Source organism: Neovison vison, chromosome 2, assembly GCF_020171115.1.
Source record: "Neovison vison isolate M4711 chromosome 2, ASM_NN_V1, whole genome shotgun sequence".
NCBI lineage: Eukaryota > Metazoa > Chordata > Mammalia > Carnivora > Mustelidae > Neogale > Neogale vison.
The window spans coordinates 207097-231634 of NC_058092.1; the positions used below are offsets into that span (position 1 = coordinate 207097).

At 61.9% G+C, this 24538-nt stretch overlaps 2 protein-coding genes across 4 annotated transcripts in view; both read left to right on the forward strand.

Annotated features, from left to right (window-relative positions):
• The first annotated feature begins 6965 nt into the window (after window positions 1–6965).
• ISG15 (ISG15 ubiquitin like modifier) lies at window positions 6966–8729 on the forward strand. Its single transcript, XM_044236258.1, has 2 exons — window positions 6966–7703; window positions 8164–8729. The coding sequence occupies exons 1-2, from the start codon at window positions 7701–7703 to the stop codon at window positions 8683–8685; spliced, it is 525 nt and encodes a 174-aa protein (XP_044092193.1). The 5' UTR covers window positions 6966–7700; the 3' UTR covers window positions 8686–8729.
• A 2374-nt stretch (window positions 8730–11103) lies between these two features.
• The window catches only part of AGRN (agrin), a 33169-nt gene continuing 19734 nt past the window's right edge, over window positions 11104–24538 (forward strand). For 2 of the 3 annotated variants that reach the window (XM_044236875.1, XM_044236876.1), the window contains exons 1-2: window positions 11105–11409; window positions 13539–13800. In XM_044236875.1, coding sequence (XP_044092810.1) covers window positions 11203–11409; window positions 13539–13800 — 469 coding nt within the window. In that variant the 5' untranslated portion in view covers window positions 11105–11202. Of the gene's footprint in view, window positions 11410–13538; window positions 13801–24538 lie in introns of all 3 variants that reach the window. The other variant, XM_044236874.1, reaches the window with a different exon arrangement.

A 24538-nucleotide genomic window follows, 5' to 3' on the forward strand; every position in this document is an offset into this window, starting at 1 on the left:
CTCTGTGGCCAAGGGGGTGTCTTCTAGCCTTCCAGGCCGGGGAGTTGACACCTTCCCTCCACTGCCTGAACAGTGGACGGGGAGAGCACCCCCCCACAACCACAACACGGGCCAGCATCCTGCCCCTGGTCTGGGTGTTGTTAATATCTTTCTCCAAAATCTGGGTGTTGACACCTCTCCACATCTGGGAAGTCCTCCCTCTCCAGCCCGGGAAGGCGCAGGCTCTTCTCCCATCCCTGTCCAGGTAGCTCCTGTCTGTGCCGCTGCCCCTGTGTCCCGGACCACTGCACCTGGGCATAGGTGAGCTTCCGTGTGCTCCCCCCTTGGGACCTCCAGACCAGTCTCTTCGCTGCCAAGAGTCCCAGCCTTCAGCCCCGTATCATCATACCTTACCTTGCTGAGCTGTCTCTGCGCCTGGGGGCCTTGTCTCACTTCCTACGTGTTTCACTCCTGATCCGACACTTTCCCTCTCCGCTCCTGCCATAGCGCCTGGTGATCTCAAAATCTGCGAAGATGATTCTCCGGCCCTCGGGACGTCCACCCCTTCAGCCGTCCTCTCCTCCTCACTTGTCCACTCACTTCCGAGGCCAGGGTCCCTCTCACAGCGGCCACCCCTCCAGGCCTAACCTCAAGCCTCACGTTCCCTTACGGCTTCCCAGCCCCGCAGCTCAGGTCCTCCTCTCCCCTTCCGCTTTGCTGAGACCGGCAGTCCTCGGACGAGGCTGAGGTCGGGGCTTGTCATCCACCGATGTCCTCCCCCTCCCTGGATCAAGACCAACGTACCGGCCAGCCACTGTGCCGCTCCCTAACCTTCCCTCCCTCCTCTTGCTTCAGCATATTCACTGGCCAAACCCTAACCTGTGTTAAACCGCAGCTGCCTTTGTGGCTTGACAATCCCCTGCCTGTTCCTCTGCGCAGCTGGTGGGTCTCGGTGGTGCCGGCAGCTTCCCTGGGGCACCTTCTGTCACCTGAGGGCCCACTGGGATTCGGGGGTGGGAGGGGCACCATGTATGGACACTGGGGTTGTGGTCCCTGGACTTCTGGTTCCCTGCCCTGTGGCCCCGTCCTGCCCCTGCTGGAGCGGCTTCCTCATGTGCTTTGGCCAGCATTTCAGAAGAGTGCATAGACCCTCGAGGTCTCCTGAGGCCTGGGCTCCAGACCTGACACAGCGGAACTCCCACTGCCTTCCATTAGCTGAAACGAGGCCAGCCAGGGATAAGACGCCAGGTCGTGCTTCTCTGTCGGTCCCACAAGCCCTCTGCCATCCCAGAGCTGCTCCGAGCCCCTGATCGCCCTGGCTTTACACTCTGGGCTGCGGGGCCACCCAGGAGCTCACATTTGCTGGCCACCCCTCAGTGTGCTCCTGAACAATTTGAGCAACTTCCGGTCCCTCTCCTCGGCCCACGGTGCCTCCCCCGTGTCCCCTTCTCATCGGATGTGGAGCTGAGACCTGCCAATCACCGCGGCCCCTGGTTGAGGCCCCGGTGCTCCCTGCGCAGGCGGGCACCTGGCCCCTGCCCTCTCTCCGCACCCTCACGGCCTCTCCCCGTGAGTCCGTCTCCACTGTGCTGCTCCTGTTAGAAAAGCGCGACACAGTGTCAACTTCTCAGGTCCCCACTTGGCTCTGCACCTACCGAAGCTTTCTCTGGCAAAAGTCCTGCAACAGCGACCCTCCCAGGTGAGCCCAGCTCCTTTCTTCCCCTCCCAAACCGCCGGTCAGTCCGACCCAAGACTGTGGAGACCATGCCCAGCAAGGTCACCGGGATGTCCCTGTAGTGACTAGGGGGGCCACGCAGGCCTCACTCGCCAGCTGCCCTACCCCCGCATTTCTGATTTCTCCGTGGCCCCTCCCCCTCTCTGCTCCCTGATGCCGCACTTGCTGTCCCCAGCCCGGACTTGCCCAGGAACCCCAGGCCATCTCCCTTGCCTAACCCTAAGTCTAAGTGCGTTTCAGGCACAATGTGTCCATAAGCCAGTTGCTGATAGTGTCCGTGGGGCTGAGTTTTGACTCCTGCTCTCAGTTTCATGCCTGCCCTGGTGCCTCCCTCCCCCCAGCCCCATTATTACCAGGAGGTCCGACCACAGGGGCGCAGGTGGGGAGGTCAGTCCCCACTCTGCACAGCCCCAGCCTCTTCTCTCCGCCCCACGCTCACCCCACACTGACTCAGCAGGAACCCCCCCCCCCCGCCGTGTCTTATGACCTCAGCCCTCTGATGCCTGGGGAGGGAGTTTATGCACCAGCTTCTGTTCAGACAACTGGGGCGATCTCCGCCTGGTGAGGGGGCCTGACGGAGGCTCCTGCCTTCTCTTCATCTTCTCTTCTTCTCCTGGAGCTCTCAGAACAGCTGAACGTTCAGCCACCCCTTGGCACTTGGTGTCCACACCCCACCCTGGCCCATCAGGCCTGCTGCACTCGAACTCCTGGTGTGTCCGAACAGCCCCTTCCGACTCCGCGCGTCCCTGCCGCTGTCACCGTGCGGCCACCAGCTTCCCTCCCCCGGTTCTCAGAGAACCTCCCAGCTGGGCTCCAGCTCCCTTCCTGACCTGAGGTCTTTACTCCACGCGGGGGTCCCGATGACCCTGTCAGGCCGGAGCGGAATCGGGCCAGGCCCCTCCTCGGGGAAAGCACCCTGTGTTCAGCAGCCACCCACCGCCTGGCCCCTCCACTGCTGCTCCCCAGCCTCCCTCCCCCGACATGGGCAGACCCACTGCGGCCTCTGCCTTCTGCAGCACCTGTGTCTCCGCCTGGGCCTCTCCGAGACTTCCGTCCCCCTTTCCTGCTCCTTCTTCTTTGCACTGGCAACACCTGCGTTCTCCTCCTCCTCCTCCTCCTTTTAGATTTTATTTTTAAGGAATCTCTACACCGAACAGGGGGCTCAAGCTTCCGACCCCGAGATCGGGAGTCGCACACTCTTCCGACTGAGCCAGCCAGATGCCCTACAACACGTGCCTTTTTTACCCACTTCTCCCACGCAATGTCTGTCCACTGCCCAGGAATGTGAGCTCTGCTTTGTCCCAGAGGAGTGCCGGGCATATAGAGTGAACCCTATAAAAACATGCTGACTCAATGAGTGAGTAACAGAGATGGCAACAGAGTTAACAGAGTAACAGAGTAACAGACCTCCCAACCTCCAGACAATGATACAATCTTTACCCAAAATCAGGGGTGACAGTGTCCCACCAACAGCCAAGTTATGGGGGCATATTTTATAATATCTGATATCAAAACATGATTTTCAAGGCCAAAAAACCATGACTTCCATAGAAATGCATAGTGAACACATGTCAGGTGTGTGTTTGGCTCACCAGTGGGGAAACCAGAGGGTTCCAAGAGGCTTTGAGGAAGGAGCGAGGGTCAGGCACACAACCGGCAGATGCCGCATGGGGCAGCAAAGCCGTGCTTCTCCAGGTGGCGGTCTCTATGTCCAGTAGGACAGATGTCTGCACCACATTAACCTGCAGCTTCCAGAATATCAGCAAAGGCACCTCTAGGGAGACCTTCAAGGATAGCAAGGCTCCTTGTGCCTGGTTTCCAAGTTTGGGATGATTTTCTTAACTCTGGGGACTGGTGGCCTCTTCACCTCCATCTGGCAGTGGAAGCCTCTCCCCCAACCTTCCCACCTGTGTCTCCCCCTCCCCACTTTGGCCCCAAGACCCAGATTCCAACCCGGTGAGGTGGGAGATTGGGGTGTGGGTCAAGGCAGGGGCTCTGGACTCCATGGGGTGTCAGGGCTTTGTGTCCTGGGGTGAGTCCTGCAGAAAGGAAGAGAAGGTAGCTGATCTTCCCTTCTCTTCCCTCCCCGACCTCTTTTTCTCCCCTCCATGGGTGGGCAGAGTGGGGGGGGGGGCGCTGCCGATGGAACCCTTCGCGTTTTCTCTGTGCTGTGCCCTCCACCATTAGCCTTGGGCGTGTCAGGTGTCTCCTGTACAGCTGGCTGCGGGCCTCCACACTGCAGACTCGAGGCCTTGTTCTCACGTGGGCCTGAACTCAGAGGACTTGTCCCTAACACACAGTGACCACATAGGATCTCGGGGTATGCTTGGCCCTGGAGCCACTGACAGCCCTAGCTCAGGGGCCATGTGGCCCAGTGTGCAGCTGTACTCCTTCCTTGCCCTCACCAGATCCTGTAGGTTGGAACGAAGTTGAGTGCCCCCACCTTGGTCCTCTCCAACTCACTGCCTCCCGCAGGCTAGAATAGCTCTCCACATCTCAGCTCTGCCGTCTTCTCTGCCTCCCTACAGGTCAGCCCTACAGCAAGGGGAGTCTTGCCCATCAGCAGACTCCATCCTGACTCCCCTGAGGGCCAAGTGCCCCCAGCAGCCCAGAGTCTGTTTTGGGGAGAACCAGACATGGAGCCGTCTGAGCGGCCCTCTGAGCCTGCAGGTCAGGACAGTGCGGGGACAGCAGCTTCATTTGCATTTCTGGTCTGCCCTGAGTCGTGCGTCGCCTAGACCCCCATTACAAGGGGCTGTGGCTAGGAGACGGCTGCGCCCACCAAGTGGGGGTGAGGCTCTGGCTTGAAGAGGGATGGGGTCCAGGACAGTGAGACTGTGGCCCAGGTCAGGGGGTGTTCAACCTTCCTAGTGCTGGCTGGGAGAACAGAGTGACCCTGCTCCCCCCGAGAACATGGAAAGGAGGGGGACGCTCACTAAGCAGCCCAGCCCACAGGTCCTCACAGCACATCAGGCTTCAACAACACAACTTCCCTAAGAAGTTGCCCCGCCTCCCAGGGTCTCTGAAGACCGGTCTGGTCAGCCACAGTGACTAGCAAGCTCTGTGCTGCTTTCTCAGCAAGTCATGGTGCCCTGTGGCCTCCGACATCTGTCCGTCCGGAGGCCTACGGGGGCAGCCCACCCCATCATTCCACAGGGCCTCAGGGTGACCTTCAAGCTGTGACCAAGGGCCTTTAGCTAATCCGATGTCATCTGAGATGGGGGTCTCGCGAGCTGTGACTGGCCGGGTGGAAAGGTGGGAGAAAGGAATTAGCTTTGAACGAGAGCGGAGAGGCCATGGGGTCTTGCTGAAAGGTCAAAGTGGCAGATGTGCATCGAGCCGAGGGTGGGACTGCGAGACTGTACCTCGCTCGGTGTGGCGTAAGGGGTAAGGACCGCGGACCGTCGTGGAAAGGTTTTTCTGTGGTTGCACTTATTAGATAAGCCGAAGGGTTTAAAAATAAAATCAAGTACCTTAAATGTGATAAATGCTATTTTAAAGGTTTAAGGAAGTTTAAGGCGGTTAGTAAATGAAATAAAATATTAACCAAAGGTTCCTTTATACATGACGGTTATAATTTCATAAAGAGAATATTAATATTTGTGACAAGAACTTATATATTTTGTGGCCCTATTATTAGGTGCATACAAGTTTGAAACTATTTTATTTTACCAGTGATCTCAACTTTTTATTGTTACTTGACTTTTTGTATCTCTGGAACATTTTACCTCTAAAATTTCTTTGTTGATAGAATTGTTAATATGGCCATATGAGTTTCATTTTAGTTAATAGTCATGTGGTGTGTTTCTTTCCATCCTTCTACTTTCAAATTTCTTATATCCTTGTATTTCAGATGATTCCTGTCTTCTGTAAGCCAGATACAAATAGATTATTTTTAACCAGCCTGACAATACTGGTCCTGTAGTCCCCCTGGATTTCAGACCTCTTGTCAAGGTTTCAAGTCCCCGGTTTGTGGTAATTTGTTATGACAGTCCCGGGAAACTGAGACCGGTTCGATCAGTTTGCTTCCTTAATGTCTTTGTATTTAGCTCTTCCTGTCAAAAGCAGGCAGGCAGCTGGTGGCATGGGATGAAATAACTAAAAGAAAATGAAGATTCTAGTACCATGTGACAGTATTAAGAAATCAGAACGCACGAATACCTTGTTTAATAATGGCCATCTGGGGGAGATGGGGGGATTTTCACATTCTGTATTCTTTATTTCAGTAAACATTTGTGGAAGGATCGAGTGGAGATATATACTTAAAATATAAAAAGAAGGAAATTTAAACCCCTCTGTTTTTTGTGTGTTCACAGTTTTGGAGCTCCGTGAAATCTTTCTGGGGGGTGGATAAGTGAAATGGCCAAGATTTCTATTGAAAACATTTATTTTTCCATTCTTTAACTTTTTTATTTCAAAAATTATTTACTTACATTCTTATTTATTTAAATTTTATTTGCTTTTAGCTAATGTATGCCCGTTGTGCGGGGCTGGATCCCAGGACCCTGGGATCACAACCTGAGTTGAAGGCAGACACTTAACGACTGAGCCCCCTGGGTGCCCCCAGCCCTTTTTATGGCTCAGTAATGTTCCATCGTGAGGGTGAACCCTGTTTTGTTTAGGCATTCATCCGTTGATGGATTTGGTTTTTCCCACAGTTTCTACCTCTTATCTATTGTAAATTGTGCTGCTATGAATATTTGGGTACAAGTATTCATTTGAAAACCTGTGTCCAGTTCTTTGGGGTCTGTGCCGAGGACTGGAATTGCTGGGTCCCATGAAAATCCTGTTTAACTTCTTGAGGAGTGACTACACTGTTTTCCACAGCAGCTGAACCATTTACATGTCCATCAGCAATGTACGAGGGTTCCAATTTCTGTACATCCTCAAAACCTGTCACTGCTCTTTTTGAATTATTATCTTATTATTACATTATACTAACACTATACTTACAGTCATGCTCTAATAATGGGTGTGACATGGTATCTCATTGTGACCTTGATTTGAGTTTCCCTGATGACTAATGATGTTGAACATCTTTTCGTGTGGTTCTGGCCATTTTTGTATTTTCTACAAGGAAATATCTATTCAAGCATTTGCCCAATTTTAAAAAAAGATTTACTTATTTATTTGAGAGAGAGAAAGAGAGAACAGGGGAGAGGGAGAAAGAAACCCAAGAAGACTCCAGGCTGAGCACAGAGCCCAGCATGGGGCTCGATCTCACAACCTGAGATCACAACCTGAGCTGACGAGAGCTCACCATCCAGGTGTCCCATCCCCCAAGTTTAAATTGAATCGTTTATCTTTTTATGGTTGAGTTCTAAGAGTTCTTTTTATGGTACAGATGCTAGACCCTTATCTGACATGATTTGCAAGTATTTTCTTCCATTTTGAGAATAGTCTTTTCACTTTCTGGGTAGTGTGCATGAGTCCATTTTTATAGAGAGTAAGAGATACACCTCTTTCATGAAAAAGCAACAACAACAACAACAGATCTGAACAAATACCCTCCTAAACCACTGCTCGTTATTTCTGGGTAGTTTGGATTGTCACTATTTTGTTCTTTCTGAATTAACTGAGGCAATGCTTTCCAAGCTTACTAAGTTTGCAGATCGGCAAATGGAAAGTGAAAGTTTCCAATCATTCGTGTTATCACGGCTTCCATGCCTCCTGTAAAGAATGGGAAGCACTGGACATTTAGGGGGTTTCTGGGTTAGGGTGCTGTCCGGAGATCCGGGACAGGTGGGTAGTCCCAGCTCCTACGCTTGTCATTCTGTTTTGTTTCTGCTGCTCACTGGGATGCACCTTGGGAAAAGGAAACTGAAACCGAAGCTAAATTCAGCCACTGGTGAGGCTCTCTCCCCGACACTCCCCCTGACGTGCACAGCTCAGGTTCATAAAAGGGGGGAGCAGGAGAGGAGCTGGAGGCTGAGAGGCTGCAAACGGGTCTGTGTCTGTGGAGCACCGGGTGCCAGAGCCCACGGCCATGGTGAGCGCTGTTGGATAGGTGCCGGCGGGTGGGCTCTGTGCCAGTCAGTCTTCCTGCCTCTGCTGGGGTCATCAGGGGTGCAGCTCCCACCTTGTGCCAGTCAAGAGGAGTTGCTCTGAGCTCCCCCAGGTCCCTAGGCATGAGGGGAGGGACAGGGTTCCTTCTGATGTCGGGTTGGGGTCTGGGTCTTGGAAAGCCCGTTCTGCCCAGTGTTTAACCCTGAGATCCCTCGGCACTGGCAAAGAGGGCATCTTAGTGGGTTAAGGGAGGGGAGTGATGGTCGTGGCGGGCGGACCCTTCTTCCGGAAACGCTCCCTGCTTGCCTCCAGGGCCTGCGGTTCCTTTCCTGGCGGGTGGGGAGCGGCGAGCAGCATCCCCAGCCTTGTCCTGTGACCAGTCATCTGCACACAGTGGCTCCAGGACCGATGCCGAGTTCTAGGAGTCTGTGTGATTTCCACAGGCGGGGAACCTGAAGGTGAAGACGCTGGGGGGCGAGGAGTTCCTGGTCCCCCTGAGGGTCTCCATGCTGGTGTCGGAGCTGAAGCAGCAGATAGCCCAGAAAACTGACGTGCCTGCATTCCAGCAGCGCCTGGCTACCTACCCCGACGGCCGGGTGCTGAAGGACGGGGTCCCCCTCACCAGCCAGGGCCTGTGTCCGGGCAGTACGGTCTTGCTGGTGGTGCAGAGCTGTGACGAGCCCCTGAGCATCCTGGTGAGAAACGACAAGGGTCGCAGCACCGCCTACGAGGTCCGGCTGACGCAGACGGTGGCCGAGCTCAAGCAGCAGGTGTGCGGGCAGGAGCATGTGCAGGCTGACCTGTTCTGGCTGAGTTTCCAGGGGAAGCCCATGGAAGACCCACACCGGCTGGGGGACTATGGCCTCACACCCCAGTGCACTGTGTTCATGAATTTACGCCTGCGGGGGGGGCGCAGGGGGGAGTGGGCAGGGCCAGGAGGGCAGCACCGAGGGCCACCCACCTGAGTCCCTGACCAAGTGCGAGTAATAAAAGTTGACGCAATATTAAATGGGTCCTTACGTTTTGTCCTTCCCCTCGCTTCTGCATCCCTGCTTATTGGGGGGGGGGCAGAAGAGGAAGTGGGATAAGGAGACCCAGGGTCACTGGGTGGTCACTAGGCTGGGGTTGCCAAGGGCAGGGACAAGTCTGGTGAGGTTAAATGGTGACCCACGGGGCGCCTGGGTGGCTCAGTGGGTTAAGCCGCTGCCTTCAGCTCAGGTCATGATCTCAGGGTCCTGGGATCGGGCCCCACATCGGGCTCTCTGCTCAGCAGGGAGCCTGCTTCCTCCTCTCTCTCTCTGCCTGCCTCTCTGCCTGCTTGTGATCTCTGCCTGTCAAATAAATAAATAAATAAATAATCTAAATGGTGACCCACTCCCACCCACCCCTTGGATAAACTGAAGATGTCCGTGCCCACACCTTTGGGAAATTAACTTGTAAAGAAAGAAAAGAGGCCCCTCTGCCGGAGCCCTCCCCGGCTCCAGATTGAGCCTCTGCACAGCAGGTTTCCATCCCCCACATCTGGGCCAACAGATGGTACAGGGAGGGGAAGGTGTGGTCAGGTTCCTGCTGGGACCAGCACCCTGGGGAAGTGGGGAGAGGGTGAGGCCCTAGGCCATGGCTGGGTGGGCTGTGAGGCAGGCTCCTCCACACCAGCCAGGGCCTTGGGGCCTCTTGGCCCTCCAGGCCACATCCGCCTGCCCTGTCCTGTCTGCATGGGTCTAGGGAGGGTTGAACACTCGCATCACCATGGGGCAAGCTGCTGAATGGAGACTGTTCTCCAACAGACACCCTGGCCTTCGAGGCTTCACCTGGTAGAGAGGCCATGGCCAACAGGAGACGGGCCTCCAGGAACGAGGGGCTCCTCCAGTCCTTGTGAAAGAGCTTGTCCTAGACGGGGCACCTAACTTGGCAAAGGCTACACCAGTCTCCACGTAGAATGCTTCTCTCTATACCAGTTTCCCAAGAGCTCCAGGGGAGCAGGATGGAGTCAGTCCCAGACACAGGCAAGATGGGGGTGGGGGGACAGCAGGAGACACCGAACGTACACTTCTTTGGGCTAAAGTCCATGACTCTGGGGACATCCAGACTCAGATTTCAGACTGTTCAGGGTAATTTGGCGGGAGACCCAGACGCCCCTTTCTGGTCTGTGGAGGTCTGTGCCTCAGCCCAGGGACTTCGATGTCTGGCTTATCTGGGACCAACGGCTGTGCGTACGCGTGTGGGAGCTGGGCTCCCCCGGTTCCCGCTTCCCTTCTCACTTCTTTGCCACACTACAAACTAGCGAGTGCGAGCCTGCACCCTAGGAGCGGACGTGGGGTCCTCTCCAGAAGGGCCTCTTCTCCCTCTCACCCCCCCCCCTTGCTTCGGACAGCTGTGGCTGGCTTGGAGTGACGGGGTGTCCCGCAGACCCAGCCCTGGAGGGACAGCAGCGGCCCCCCTCTCCCTCCCCCTCGATCTTCAGCGAAGCCAGGCTCTAACTGTGCCCTCCGGATCTCCGTTCACCCCGTACCCAGACCCGCGGGCTGGAGAAGCGCCCGCCGGCGGGGCTGAGGAGGGGGCGTGGCCGGCCGCCGCCGACCCGACGGCGTCTCCGCTGGACGGCAGAGGGAGCCCTGGGCTCTGCGGCGAGGCCCGAGCTGACCCGGGAGCGCGCGGTGGGCGGGCCTGCGTTCCGTCCAGACCAATCACCGCGGCCCCCAGCCCACATTGGTCCCAGCCAGCCGGGGGCGCGGCCTGCTGGGGCCGCCTCCTCCCCCGAACGGGTTGGGGGTCCCGCGCCCGGGCGAGTTTCCGTCCCCAGTTTCCTAAAAGAGGCGGTGGTTCCCCGTCGTGCTCTTCCCGCCGGGGGAGGGGCGCGGGCCTGCACGGCCCGAGGGGCCGTGGGGGTCCCAGGGTCTGGCGGCCCCTTCCCGCGGCCAGGAAGCTCCCGCAGCTCCGGCCGCGGCACAGCCTGGAACCTCTTGGAAGTCCCGTCACGTCGCCTCCAGATTATGCATTAACCCGATTGCAGCCGCATTTCCTGGGCGGGGGAGAGGCGTCCGCGCGGGCGGGGGAGGGGGCGTCCGTGGGGGTGCGCCGCAGGAGGGCGAGCACCCCCCCCCCCGGGCCCGCGCACCCCCCCCCGCCCCGTCCGCCCCTCCGGCCCGGCGAGTCCCACCACCCACCTCGGCCCGACCCAGCCCGGCCCCTCCCTCCCACCAGCCCGGCCTCCGCCCGGCGCCGCTGTCCCGACGCTTTGTTCGCGGCCGGCGCGGGTCGCGGGGCGCCGGGCGGGCCGGGGACCGGCGCGGGCCGGGGAGCTGGGGTGGGGGGAGGTGGGGAGGCGGGGAGGGGGCGGAGCTGCCCCGGGTCCCGCCCCCGCGCCGCCCGCGCTCCCACCGCCTCCCAGGAGCTGCGTCCCGTCCTGTCTAGTCCCGTTCCCGGCGCGGCCAGGCCCGCGCGCTTGCTCTGGCCGCCTTCCGCCGTCCTCGGCCCGCGCCATGCCCAGCCTGTGGCCGTCCGGCTGGGCCCCGCTGCAGCCGCTCCTGCTGCTCCTGGTGGTGGCCGCGCGCGCCCTGCCCAGCGCCGACGGGACGTGCCCGGAGCGCGCGCTGGAGCGGCGGGAGGAGGAGGCGAACGTGGTGCTCACCGGCACCGTGGAGGAGATTCTCAACGTGGACCCGGTGCAACACACGTACTCGAGCAAGGTGGGCCCCCGCCGGGACCCTGAGACCCCCCCCCCAACTAATACCCCTCCTGAAGCCTGGGCTGGGGGTCTGTTCCCCCGCCATCCCGGACCCCTGCCCCAGAGGCCTTCCCTTCGAGAAGCTGGCCGCCCCACTGAGACCCCCGCCCCAGGCCGTGGGAACGGGCATCAGATGCTCTGCAGCTCCCGCTCCCGCTCCCTTGGCGACCGCCGAGCCCCCGGGTGGGGCGCCGGGTCCCGGAAAACTCGCGAGTGCCTGCGGGAAAGTTCCTGCGGCACCTCTGCAGTCCCGCCTGCGGCGCCCAGGCCTGGGAGACCCGGTCACGTCTGCCCCCACCCCCAGTCCACTACCTTATTGCGGACAAGTGCGCCGCCGGCCCCCCCCCCCCCGCCCCGGGAAATGGGCTACCACACCCCTCCCCATCAGTTAAAGAAGAGGAATGGGGAGGAGGGAAACCGACGCCTTCCGCTTGGGGTGAAAGTGGGGATTTGACCTGTGGTCAGTGCTGTCACCCCTTCCCGGAGGGCAAGAGGGGGTGTTCAGGAGAGAGAGTGGGGTGCACAGCTAATCTTCCAACCCCGGGATCCTGGGGTGTGGCGCTGCAGTGCTGGGTTTGGGGGACAGGAGAGAGAAGTGGGCGGACCGTTGCTGAGCCTCAAATGTGGAGGGTGCGGGGACAGGTGCCCCATCCTGCTCCTAGGAGAACCGGGTCCCCCTGGCCAAAGAAGAGGGTCCTTGCCTCAGCTGGACTTGGAGCCCCCTGGACTGGGTGTGGTGGTTTCTTGTAGTTATTTTTTCCTCCGCAGAACGTTCCTAGGGAGGGCTCAAGGGGCCTGGCCTGTCCCGGCTCGGTCCCCTAAAACCACCCCCCTGAGCAGAAATCGGATCATTCCTTCTCCATGGAGATGGGGAGCGGTGGCAGCTTCTTTCAGATTGGCCTGTGCAAGCTACAGCTGGGATCCCCCGCCCAGCCCCCTCCCCTCCACCACACCAGGGCACTTTGCCAAGTCCCTGCAGGATTTTCCCGACTTCCTCCCCGCTGCTCCTGGGTGTGGCTGGGGTGGGGGGAGGCAATGAAAGCAGCCCAGCCCTCTCCTGGCCGGTTCTCTTCCTTCCAGAGTCTACTCTGTGTCTCAGGTTGGGAGGGATAAGGTTGGACAGGGCTCACCCCCAGCTGGGCCCCTGGAAGGAGGAGGGATCCCTACAGAAGCCGCGGTCCCAAGGCTCCCAGCAGGGCCCTGGCAGGTGGGCAGGCCACCATTGTCTTTGATCACCCATTCCAGAAGTCTTGGCTTCCCAGAGCTCCTGAAGAAAGGGGTTTCTTCTCAGAGAGTGTGTGGGCTCCTGTCCCCTGTGCGTATGTCCCCGAGGACATGCCAGCACAGCCTGCAGCTCCCGCAGCCCTTCTGCACCCCCGCCCCCCAGCTGTGGGTGTCTCAGGGCTTGGTTTTTCAGAGCAGGTACCCTCAGGGCCCCAGGAGTGAGAGTGTGCAGGGTGGAGCCACCCCGTGCTGCCCAAACTTGATCTTGTGGTTCCAAGTCGGCCTTGCCTGTGTTCACTGTAGGAGCCTGGCAGCAGGAGGGGTCTTTCACCTCCTGGGGTGTGTGTGGGGGGGTCTCAGCCCACCCACAGGCTGCAAAGAGCCAAGCTGGCTCGGAGCCCATCGCCCTGAAACTCCAGGGTCCGCGTTAGGCGCCCCTGGCTGTCGGTGGGTGGGCGGATGGGGAAAGTAGGGCCGTGGAAGGTGGACCCCCTTCCCGTACCCAGCCTGAGCCGAGATGGACGCTAGGGGAGGCGGCCGGGGTCAGGTAGACCTCGGGGGTGGGAGTGCTGCTTCCTGGGAGAGGGTGTGTGTTCACAGGCTTCCTGTCCTTCTGGGTGACCCTCGCAGGCAGTGGCCTCCCTCGTGTTTGTCTGCTTCCTCTGAGGAGCTGACCCAAAGATCCCCGTCCACCTCTGCCCGGGGTTTGAGCCTGCCCTGGACATCAGGCCTGAGCAGCTGAGGTGGGACGAGCAGAAAAAGCCCGGGTGGCCAGTCTGCTGCTCGTCCCTGGACCCTGCGGCCTCATGTCCCCGGTGGAAAGGGGACACTGACACCTGCCCCCCCCTCCCGCCATGTCCACCACAGGTTCGAGTCTGGCGGTACTTGAAGGGCAAAGACATGGTGACCCAAGAGAGCCTGCTTGACGGTGGCAGCAAGGTGGTGATCGGTGGCTTTGGCGACCCCCTCATCTGTGACAACCAGGTGTCCACTGGGGACACCAGGATCTTCTTTGTGAACCCTGCACCCCCCTACCTGTGGCCAGCCCACAAAAATGAGCTGATGCTCAACTCCAGCCTCATGCGCATCACGCTGCGGAACCTGGAGGACGTGGAGCACTGTGTGGAAGGTACGGGGCCTTGCCAGGGGCGGGGACTGGAGGGCAGGCTTGGAGGAGCTCCGTCAAGCCCTGGGGGGCGCAGGAGAGTTCGCCGTAGGCCAGAGCACAGGTGTCTTGTGGTCTGACCTCCTTCCTGTCCCCCTGATCTCCCAGCTGAGCCCGGCCATCTCCATCTCTGACACTAGTAGGGATTCCCACGGACCAGCCCCCGCCCCACAGTGCCGCTGTCCGCTGTCTTGCAGCCAAGTAAGTCCCCGTCCTGCAAAGGGACAGGCTTCCTTCTCTTCGGCTTCCCCTCCCCGCAAGCTCCACACCCTCTCCTGGAGGGTCCTTCTCTGAGGGAGAGGCGGGGACCAGGTGAATGAACACCCCTGCTTGTGTTCCTGCAGAAGCCCAAACCGCGGTCTGGATGGGTCCCGGGTGTGAGCAAACCCCTCAGAGTGGGGCATAGGGGTCGGAGGAGGGGCCGCCCCGCTATGTGTTCCAGGAGGCTTGTCGTTTCTGGAAAGAGGGAGTTTTGTGGCGTGGATACGTCTAGGGGGTCTGAGTGGATGTGGAATTCTCTGAGTCGTCTGCTGTCCCCCGAGCGCGCCTCTGCTCTGAGTGGTCCGAGCCCTGCTCCCCCAGCCCAGCCTCTGTGAGGGGAGCTGGAATCCTGGCCCCAGACCGGCTTCCAGGCCCCACCCCCCTTTGCCCCAGGAGAGTCCCAGTTGGGGGCTGAGATCCTTTGCTGGGGAATGTGGCAGGGAGAATATAGGAACTGCCCCTCGCCCCCGCATCCTGTCTGTCCCCTCATGGCTGCCTGGGAAGGGATGCACTGGAGGGGGGCGGCGGGGGGGAGTGGAAAGAACATTTCCTCCTCGGGCCAGTGGGAAGGGTCTAGGACTTCCTTTCCCTGGAAGGCAACTCTGTCCCTCCTGTTGGTTCTTTTGGGAGCAGGGAGGTCCCACCTTCTGTCTAGCTTAGGCTGTGATGTTGGCTTGGTTTGTGTGGGATCCTGGGGTGGTCTGAGAGGGACTGTGCAGGAGTCGGGGCAACACCTGAAATGGGGGGGGCCTGTGCCATTCTGCCCAGCCTTGTCATCTGTTTCTGGGGCCGCTCCGGGGCCCGGAGCCTTCGCGTCGCACAGAGAAGCCAGCAGGTCCCTTCCCTGCAGTGGCTCAGATGAGGGGTCCCAGACCAGCTCTCCCACAGAGCCAGGACTTGAGACCCTGTCCTGCTCTGGACAGGTCCAGGGGAAAGAAGGGAAGGTCTGGCGCTGGCCCTGGCGATCCCTGTGGGATGCTGGTGCCAAGGTTTGGCGATGTGTCGGGGGGCTGTGTAAGGAGAAGCTGGAGAAGAGGGCTCAGGGTACAGAGAGTCCCCTGTCCTGGGGAGATAGAGTGAATTATCAACTCTCCAGCTGGGCGGGTCCAGCCTGAGGGTCCGTGACTCAGTAACTGTGGCTTCTGTGGGGTCAGAGGGCGTGTGGCCCCAGGGCCACCGTGGACAGAACAAGGTTTGGCATCTTGCCAAAGCCTGTAGTACCCACGCCAGCCCCTGGTTCCGGATGTGCCAGGCTGGGCGTGGGGACAGCTAGAAAGGAGGGTACCCAGGGAGAGCCCCCCAGCCAGGACTGGCTGAGGCCCGACCTACTGTGTGCCCTGGGCAGCCGGCGCTCAGGCATTAGGCCAGGACGTGAGCTCCAGCTGCAGGGAGGGCAGTGCTGGACACGCGTACAGTCATGGCCTGAGCTCCCAGGACGGGGGGAGACGCCGGCTCTCCTGGGGTGGGCCTGGGGCTGAGGACAGTCTTGGGGAGAGGGCATGCGGAGAAGCGCTAACACCAGGACTGGCTTGGGGCCTTTGCCGGAGAGCCAGGTGGCGGGGAGGAGCTCGGTCTCCACTGTGAGGTGGCCAGAGATTTTGAGGTGGGTGACACAGACCTCTGCCTTAAAAGCAAACCAGCTGCCATGGGGAGGGGGCCGGGAGGGCTGGATTCTAGGACAGGGCTGATGTCCCCAGAAGCCCAGGGTGAAGGAGGGCGCCTCCCTGAGGCACGAGGTCCTTGGAGCCAGGCTCAGGCTTGGGGAAGGAACCATTCTGTGCCCCCTTCCCAGGCCGGGTGGGGCGAGAGGAAGGCCCCTCTCCTGTTCTGCAGGAGGGAAGGACTCAGACCCCAGCCCAGGACTCCATCCTTGGCTCTCAGTGAGCCAAGGCCTCCCCCTCATGAGGGGTTTAGATGGACGGCACTTGGGCTAAGCTGACTCTTCCGCATCTGACTCCGACCCCATTCTGTTCCCAGGGTCTCCATAGTTGTCCCAGCCCCACGGGGCCCAGAGGAAAGCCGGGCACCCCCTCCTCTCCGCAGGTCACCCTGAGACCACAAGGTCCCACTGCGAGCAGGAGGTCCTTGTCCACGGCACACTTCTCTCCCCAGGCCTCCCCATTCCTAAAGGCCCAGAGCGGCCAAGGCAGGGGCATGTCTTCCCAGGCCTACCTCCTGGGGTGCACCCTTGGTCTGCTCCCTTCTCATCCCTGCCTGGCACGGTCCTGAAGGGACGCCTGCCACTGGGCGGCACACACAGCCGCTCCCCTCCAGGCCGGCAGGGTCTTCCCGGCTCTGCAGGTCCTGCCCCTTCCCCAGCCTCCAGCCCCCAGGAAGGCTCCGCCCCCATCCTCAAGTCCTCCTCCTCCTCCTCCCCTGGGGAACCACATTCCTGGCATAACCCAGACAGGTATGTGTCCCTCCCTCTAATTCGCCACCTTTGGGTGAGGGAGGCCTGATGCCCTGGCTGCGCCTGCCAGGAGACCCCCCACCCCCTGCTTTGTCAGGGAAGTAGCCAGGCCCCTTCCAGTGCCAGCTGCCCACGCACTGAGAGCCTGCCCGGGCTGGCAGCTAGGCCAGCATTTCCTCCAGCCCTCAGCCACCTTGCTCTGGTCTGGACACTGCCCCCAGCCTCCTACCACCCTCCCCACCCTGCCCCATGAGGACTGGGCCTGGGGCTTCTCCTGCAGCCCCCAGAAAGGACATGGGCCTGGCTGAGGGCCTGGAGCCCTTCCCTCCCCACTGGGAGCCAGAAACAGAGAAAGGAAGTGTTGTCTGCCCTCAACTGGGGCCTGGCACAGGGACGGGGTCAGATTGAGTCTGGCACTGGCCCAGCCCAGCCCTGCCCAGCCCCGGAGGGGGTCCTGGCGGGCCTGATTCTGGTGAGTTCCCTCCCTCCCTCCCTCCCTCCCGGCCAGGCCAGCTGTCTAGGACCTGAAGGAGGGCAGTGCTGCGGGCCGGGATGCGGAGCCAGTAGGTCCCGAGCTGCCTGACTCCTTTCGGGCCCTGCAGGCCTTGGAGCCCGTGTGGGCGACAGACACCCCTAGGCAGGACCAGCTCCCCACCGTGCGGGGCAGGGAGATGTCCAGGAAGGTACCTTGGGCTCTTTCCTCTGTTTTCTGGCATTTTGCTTCCGTACTCCGCCCCCCCCCCATTCCTGCCCTACTGGCCCCACATTCCTCCCTGCTGAAGTGGGAGGTAGCTTCTCCCTGGTCCCTCTTCTGCCCTCTTCTAGACTGTGGGTTCTCACCCCACCCCTTTGCAGACCCCGCCCAGTGTCCTCCTGGGCCCCTCCGCCAGGCAGGTCAGCCAGGAGGGCTGAGGGGAGGCAGGCCCAGACGGGAGGCAGCCTGTCCTGCTCTCTCCTTCCCTTCACTGGGGGAAGGAGTCTGCCCAGGTGGGGCATGACCCCCCACTGAGCTGGCCTGTCCCCACCTGGGGCGTCCTTGGCTGGAACTCAGGTGCTTCCTGGGCACCTGCTGGCTTCGGCTTTGATTTTGGTGCCTTTGCTGGGGCAGCCCCAGGGGTGGGCTTGGCTGGCTGAAAGCAAAGGGCTTGCTCTCAAGTCACTTCCCTGGGGATGTCTTTCCCTTTGGGCAGGGCCTAGCCACTAGAAACAGCTCTTGGCTTTTTCCAGGCCCCACCCGCCCCCTCATCCTAAGCCCCTGCAGACTGGAAATGGAAAAAAATGTTGTTTTGGAACCGTCCTCCCTCTGTCTTCACTGACCACCCCGAGCTGTGCCGAGCTGTGCCGAGCTGTGCCGAGCTGTGCCGAGCTGTGCCGAGCTGTGCCGAGCTGTGCCGAGCTGTGCCGAGCTGTGCAGGGCAGGACACATGGTGGGGCTGGCTCCGCCCTGGCCACCCCTCTGTGGGGGCTGGGGCCCCGCTGCACAGATGAGGAAATGAGAGATCACCTGCTCACTTTGCTGTCCCCACCCCGCCAACCCTCACAGGCTGGGGGCAAGGATGGCAGAGGAGGGCATGGGCTGCCCCGGGGAAGTTAGTGGAACAGGGGCCCCGGCCTCAGGGCCAAGGGTCCAGCACAGCCTCCTCGGCGCAGTGGCCGGGTGGCCACGTTGCTTCCTTCCTGAGGGGTTAATCCCCCCAGCCCCATGAGAATCAGAGCCTACCGCCAGCACCACAGGAGGGTGGAGAACAGGCCTCCTTCCCACCCCCACCCTTTGCCTCTGCCTGGGGGACCCAGGACAGTCACCCCCTGTCTCCCCCTCACCCAGCAGTTTCCTCCTGGGGGTCGGGTAGAGAAGGGACCCCCTTTTCTGCTGTGCCCTCCTGGCCCAGCACTCCCCTTGCCCCTGGGACAGGGGCGTCAAGGCTCCCCACTCTGGCCACTGAGGCCTGGCGGGGGCTGGGCTGGGGGCTCTAGGTGCAGTCCCCACGGTAGCCCACATAGTGCTCTCCACCCCAGAGTCCCGGGAAGTGCCCACTGGAAAGAGAGACAGGCAGCACCCCAGTGACAGCTACGCTAATGATAGTGACCTGTGAGCCAGGTCTGCGAAGGAGGGTCATGTGCCCCCTTCGGTTCTGTACTGGGGCCTGGGGGGGTCATGTTCAAGCCCTAGGCTGTGTTCAGAGTCTGGAGGGGGGTGACCTAGGCCTCTGGGGGAGCATCCAGTAGGGAGAGAAGCTTCCCTCCAAGGGGCCTCTCTCCCCGCAGAGCAGATCCAGAGAACTTCCTCTGAGGAAGACCCCCCGCCAGGGGCTGCTTCCCGCTGGACCTGGGAAGGGGAAGATGGCCCCTCCCCGTCCCCGTCCCCCCTCCCCCCTCCCCCCTCCCCCCTCCGCCCCTCTCCAGGGAGTGGAGGCTCAGGAGAGGGGAGCTTTCTGTCCTCCCAAGCAGCCAGCTGCTTCCAGCTGCAGGGCCGGCACATGTGTGTGCGCACGTGTCTGTGCGCATGCGTGCAGGGGTGCCGGTAACCTCAGATGTCCTCCTCTGTGCACAGGAGGGTCGTGGTCAGAGCCCAGCTGGTGGCCTGTGGTTTCTGCCGCCCTTGTGTCCCTGGGCTTGGCCTGGGGCGGGAGCCGCTCGGGGGCTCTCACAATGGGCTCCTGGCCTCTGCTTGCTGTGCGCTCTCCTGTTCCTGCCCGCTGCCCACCCTGAGCCTGGCAGAGGGCTGGGCACCTCCTCCTGCCGGCTCTGCTGCTGGGAGTGACCACGGCGGTTTCCGAACCCTGAGACGAAAGTGCAGGGCCGACAGGACCGAGTCCCTGGGGCCGCTCCGTGCACGATCTCAGCATGCGCCTGTGGGACCCTGAGTCCGGCGCAGGGCTCCGGGGTGGCGGCGCAGTCAGGGAGTCGAGCGGGCCGGGCGGAGCGCTGGGTCTGTGCCGGCCGAAGGTGGGTCTGAGGCGTCCCTGCTCCGCACAGGTCACCGCACAGCGGCCCTGGGAGAAGCAGGTGGCGCCCTGTGGCTGCGGGAGCAGCTGCCCGTCTGTCCGAGGACGTGAGGGTCCAGTGCACCTCTGGGGACACAGGAGCACAGACCCCTGCCCCAGCCGACCCCTCTTCCGGGGCGGGAGGCCGTGGGGCCAGGTCCCCGCGTCGCTCATCCGGCGGCTCCTGCCTAAGCCACATCCACCCGCGGCCGCCCAGCTCAGGGTCCACGCGGGAAACGGGCTCACCGGAAGGGGCCGGATGGGCTTCTCGGCATCTCACGGAAGCCACGTGCGTGCTCTGTGCCGAGGGGTGTAGGCAAAGGGGGAGGGGTGTTCTGGGCAGACAGACAGACAGCGCGAGGTCCAGTGGCTGCAGGGAGCCCCAGGGGTCCGGAGCCTGGGCGCGCGGTGGGGGGAGACTGATCTGTAAATCCACAGGCGCCGGCAGAGGCCTGCTGGCTGAGGGAGCTGGCTGGCCCTCCCCCATGGCGCCTGTGCCTTCCTAGGGACGACAACAGGACAACACCCTCCGTGCCTGCTCTCCCCCTGGGGGACGCTCCGCCCGCACACACCTGCCTGTCTTCTGTCCGCACCTCCCCCCTCGGGGGTCTCTGTCTCTCTGCCCCTTTGTCTACTGAACCTCTCTGCCTCTGCGAGCCCCAGCAGGTGTCTGCCAGGCATCACCCTCATGGCCCGTTCAGACCTCAGGGCGGGTGGCTGCGTCCCTCCCAGCGCAGCCAGGCCTCCTGGTTCTCCAGGCCCTGCCCACACCCTGGTGCCTCCGGGCTCCCCCGGCTCTCTCTTCCTCTCAGAGACAGGTGTGATGGAGAAGCAGGCGGACAAGGGGTGTCCCGAGAAGAGGGCCGAGGGTGTGGATGCACAGGCTCCTCACTCCCTCCCTTCTTTTGCTGCCGCTGTTCTGGTGGCGCCCCCTGGTGGCGACCGCCTGTGTCCTGGCCGGGGTCAGGGCCCTGATGGGGCTCCCCTCCCCCGGGGCCCCCGGGCCTCAGGAGCTGCGCCCAGGGCTCCTGACCTCTTGCTCCTTGGCCCCGCTGGCACCACCTGGCAGGCCCCTGCGACTCCGCCGCTGTGTCCATCTGGAAGCATCTGTGCAACCCCTTCTCCTTATCACCCCGGTCTCTGCCCCCAGGTGACCCCCCTGAGGGCAGACCATCCCTCTGACTCAGCGCCCCCCTAGCCTGCACAACACAGGAGCTCAGACAGGCTAGCGAGACAGGGCTGGAGGGACCCTGGCCCCAAGGACTTAGGGACAAGTGTAGAGGCCTGTGCTCAGGCCGCTGGTATCCAAGCATGTGGACTTGCTGAGCCGCTCCTCAGAGCTGCCACGGAAACCCATCACCCTGCCGCGTGGACTCACGGGCAGGAGGGTGGGCCTTGCCTGCTGTCCAGAGGGGTGGGCCCTCAGCCACCAGAGTCAAACACGGCTACCTGCCGGCCTCACCTGAGCTGAGAACAAGAGGCTTGGGCCTGACAGGGCCTCCTTCCCTGTGGTTGGCCCTGGGCCAGCAGCAACATCCCACTGTGAAGTGCCCATTGTCCGCGGAGGCCCAGACAGAGGGAAGGGCTGCAGCTTGAGGGCACACACCAGGACACGGGGGACCGGAGGTGAGGGGCTGCTCTGTCTGACCAGGGCAGCCAGACCCCTGTGACCCTGGACAAGCTGGGTCGCCTACACCTGAGCTACCCATGGCAGCCACGTTTTCTGTCCTTGTGACGCGCACCTTGAGGTCCCCAGGGAATGTAGGACAGACAGAGGGGGTGGCTCCGGCACGGGAGGCCCAGCATTAGAGGTGTGTGTGGGCGTGTGCCCTGGGACCCTGCCGAGGGGAAGGTGGGGCCATTCCACCCTACCCTTTCCTGGGTAGCTGGGCCCAGGCCCCTCCAGAGTGAGGAAGGGGTCCTCTGCCTGAGAAACGGGCCATCAGGTTGCTGGTGGACGGGACCACCAGCCACCACCAGCAGAGGACTGGGCCGTCTTCTCCAGACCCCACCCCCCAGCTTCCCTCTCGTGTCCAAAGAAGTACCTGGAGAGCCTTCATGTGTGCACATGCATGTGCTTGGGGGCAAACCCGCCATGTGTCATGTGGGCGAGGGACAAGGCTCCTGTTCCCTGAAGGCGAGAGCGTGTGCGAGCTGCCCGGGGTGCATTTACGCCAGTGAGTGAGGAAGGAGTGTGTAACACCCAGTGCCGGCGCAAACCTGGGTGTCCCCCCATTGTAACTTCTGGGATGTGCGTGTGCTGCCCCATGGCTGAGTGGGAGCCCAGACACCAGAGGGGCTCGTTTCTGGCCCAGAATATCCTCTGTTCCTTCCAAGGGTATGTGCTGGCGTAGGCTGGTCAGAGCTGAATGATTTTGAGTCTGAACATCCCAAAATAGCTCTTGGTAGCTGTGTTCCCCTCCCCCTGCTGGGTCTGGGGCCTCAATGGCCCTTTGTCTCTCTGAAGGCGTGGAGTGTGGAGCCCCTGTCGGGGGCTCAGACTCTGACTGAGGCCAGGAAGGACAGGCTGCCTGCTGGCTCCCCTTCCCCCAAGCCAGGCCCTACGGCCCACCCCCCTGTGGGCCAGTCTTGCCCCCATGTGAGCCTCTGAAAGCGAGACAATCCTTTGTCAGCCCCCACCGCACCCCAGACTCACACGGGTCCCTAGGCTGACCCCTCCCACAGCCTGGAGGCTTTATCCCCTTCGTCCTGCAGTCTTCCCTCTTCCCGTGTTGCTGTGGCCGTAGCAGACGGCGCCCGTGTGCTTGGGCATGTGAGCGTTGCCTGGCATTCGACCCCTGGCACTGGCTCCGGGGCCCTTGCTGAGCCAAGGGATGTGGATCCTGGGGGACCGCAGTGACAAGTCAGTGGGGAAATGTGTGAACCGCCTGACTCGCCACACCGAGCATCTGGGCTCTGAGCCAAGCCCTGCCCCAAGAAGATAAAAAGTCAGACCCTGCCCCGGGTGCTCCCGGTCCAGGGCGGCGCCCTGGGGAGCTGCCGGCACTCCGCGTGGTGTGGGCAGTGCCAAGGTCCAGTGAGGTGAGGTAGGGGATGGGAGGCACCCCTGAAGGTGAGGCTGACCCGAGGCCAGGGTCTCCTGACGGGTCCTGCTCTCTGGGTCCACTGCAGTGTGAGGTGAAGGAAACTTGCCCTTTATTGGTTTTTTCTGCAAAGTTTGAGGAGGTTTGAAGGCCTCCACTGGGGGTTCTGGGGGTGCTGGGGGACCCTGGCAGGATGGTAACCCCGTGTGGGATATGGCCCTAGTGTGCCTGGCCACGGGATGGGAAGGAGGCAAAGCCGAAGGGCCTCATGGAACGAGACCCTGGCTGGTGGCAGGCGGCTGAGGAGGGTGGGGGCAGGAGGGTGGGGGAGTGTGGAGGAACCTCCTGACCAGGAACTGGGGGGAGCTCTCGGGATGTGTGTGACACAGCTGGACGCAGCATAGGATGGAGGAGCCCGCTGGAGGCTTGGCGGGAGCTGAGCACCAAGGTGTCCGTTTGTGCCCTGGGGTGGTGTCGTTGCACTAGAAGGGCTTGTGCCGGGGGAGAGGGGCTGTGCTCAGGGCTTGTCTCCAGATGTGGACTGAGATGAGACCTCCAAGTGACCGGGGTGGCACGGGTGGCTGTCTGGCTGAAAGGGGGAGCTGCTGACCACATGTGCGGACACCCCTCCCGCGGCCTGAGCGCAGCGTGTAAGTCTCAGGGAGTGGGCAGCCGTGTGTGTGTGGGGGGTGTGTGTGTGTTGCGTGTGGGCCTGTGGGTAGATGAGTGTGACTGAGCATGGATGGCGTGGGGGGCAGTGGTGCAATTAAGGTCTTTCAGCAGGGCTGGGGAGTTGGTCAGCAGCCCTTGGAAGGAACTGACCAGAAGCGGTCCTGGGCTGGGGTGGGTGGGTCCTGACCCCAAGGAGGAGGGGGATCCTCTGTGCCTTGGAGGCCAAGCTTCCTCTTCCTGTCTCTCCAGAAAGGGCTAGCCGACCCAGAGGGACAGGCAGAGGTCACTGCAGGGCTTCGAAGGCCTGTGACCAGGTCCAGGCTAGTCCTGGAGGCCAGACGAGGTGGGGGTGGCAGTAGCGCTCAGGGGTCCCTCCCAAAGGACTGTGGGCGGTGGCGGGATGGGGGTGCGGGGGAACGAAGGGTTAGTCCTAGAGATGGGTTAGTCCTAGAGATGGCCACCTATCGGATTCCAGCTGCGGAGGGTGGGCGTGACCGGTGTGGATGATGGGGACGGTGCACGACCGTGGCCTTACCCCCAGGCCGGCAGGAGCTAGGAAAGGGGCGTCTTCAGGCGGCAGACGCGGAGAGGCCTGACTTGGGGCGGGGGGCTCCCCGCGCCCCGGCCCGGCTGTGACGTCACGGCCCGGCCGCTCGCTGGTGGCCTCCGGGGGGCGCTCCTGGCCCGCGGGACCCGTGCCGGAGGCCCGCGACTATTTACATAATGATGCTCGACCAGGAGCTCATTTGCATGTTCCGCTCTCCGTCCCCGAGGGGAGGCGGGCAGGACGCGGGCGGTTTGAGGTGTTGCGGGCAGTTACCGGGTGCGGGTGGGCCTGGCTCGCCACCCCCCGCCCCCCACCCTCCTCCTCCTCCTCCTCCTCCTCCGCCCTCGGTGCTGGACCCGGCGCGCTCACCACCTGTGTGCGCACCTGAGGCCCCTCCTCCACAGGCCACCGCCAGGGCGGGGCCGGCGCGGGCACCTAGGGGGGCGCGCGCACGCGAGCGCGCGCACACCGCAGCCGCCCATGGAGTCCTGCGCGCGGGCGCGAGCCCCCCTGCGGGGAGCCGACGTGACCCTCCCGCCCCGCGCGGCGGCCTCGGCAGCCGACCCGCTCCCGCCCGCCCGGCTCCGCAGCGGGGGGCGCCGCAGGGGACCCGCCCCGCCCCTGACCCCGCCCCGCCCCTTCTCCCTCCGCCCACCCCGCCCCTAGCCCCCCCGCCCCGCCCCGGCACCTGCCTCCCGCCCCCCCAACCTCGCTCCGCGCCCACCCTCCGCGCGACCCCTGCTCCTTCCCCGGCCCCGGCTCCCACCTCGCCCCCCACCCCCCA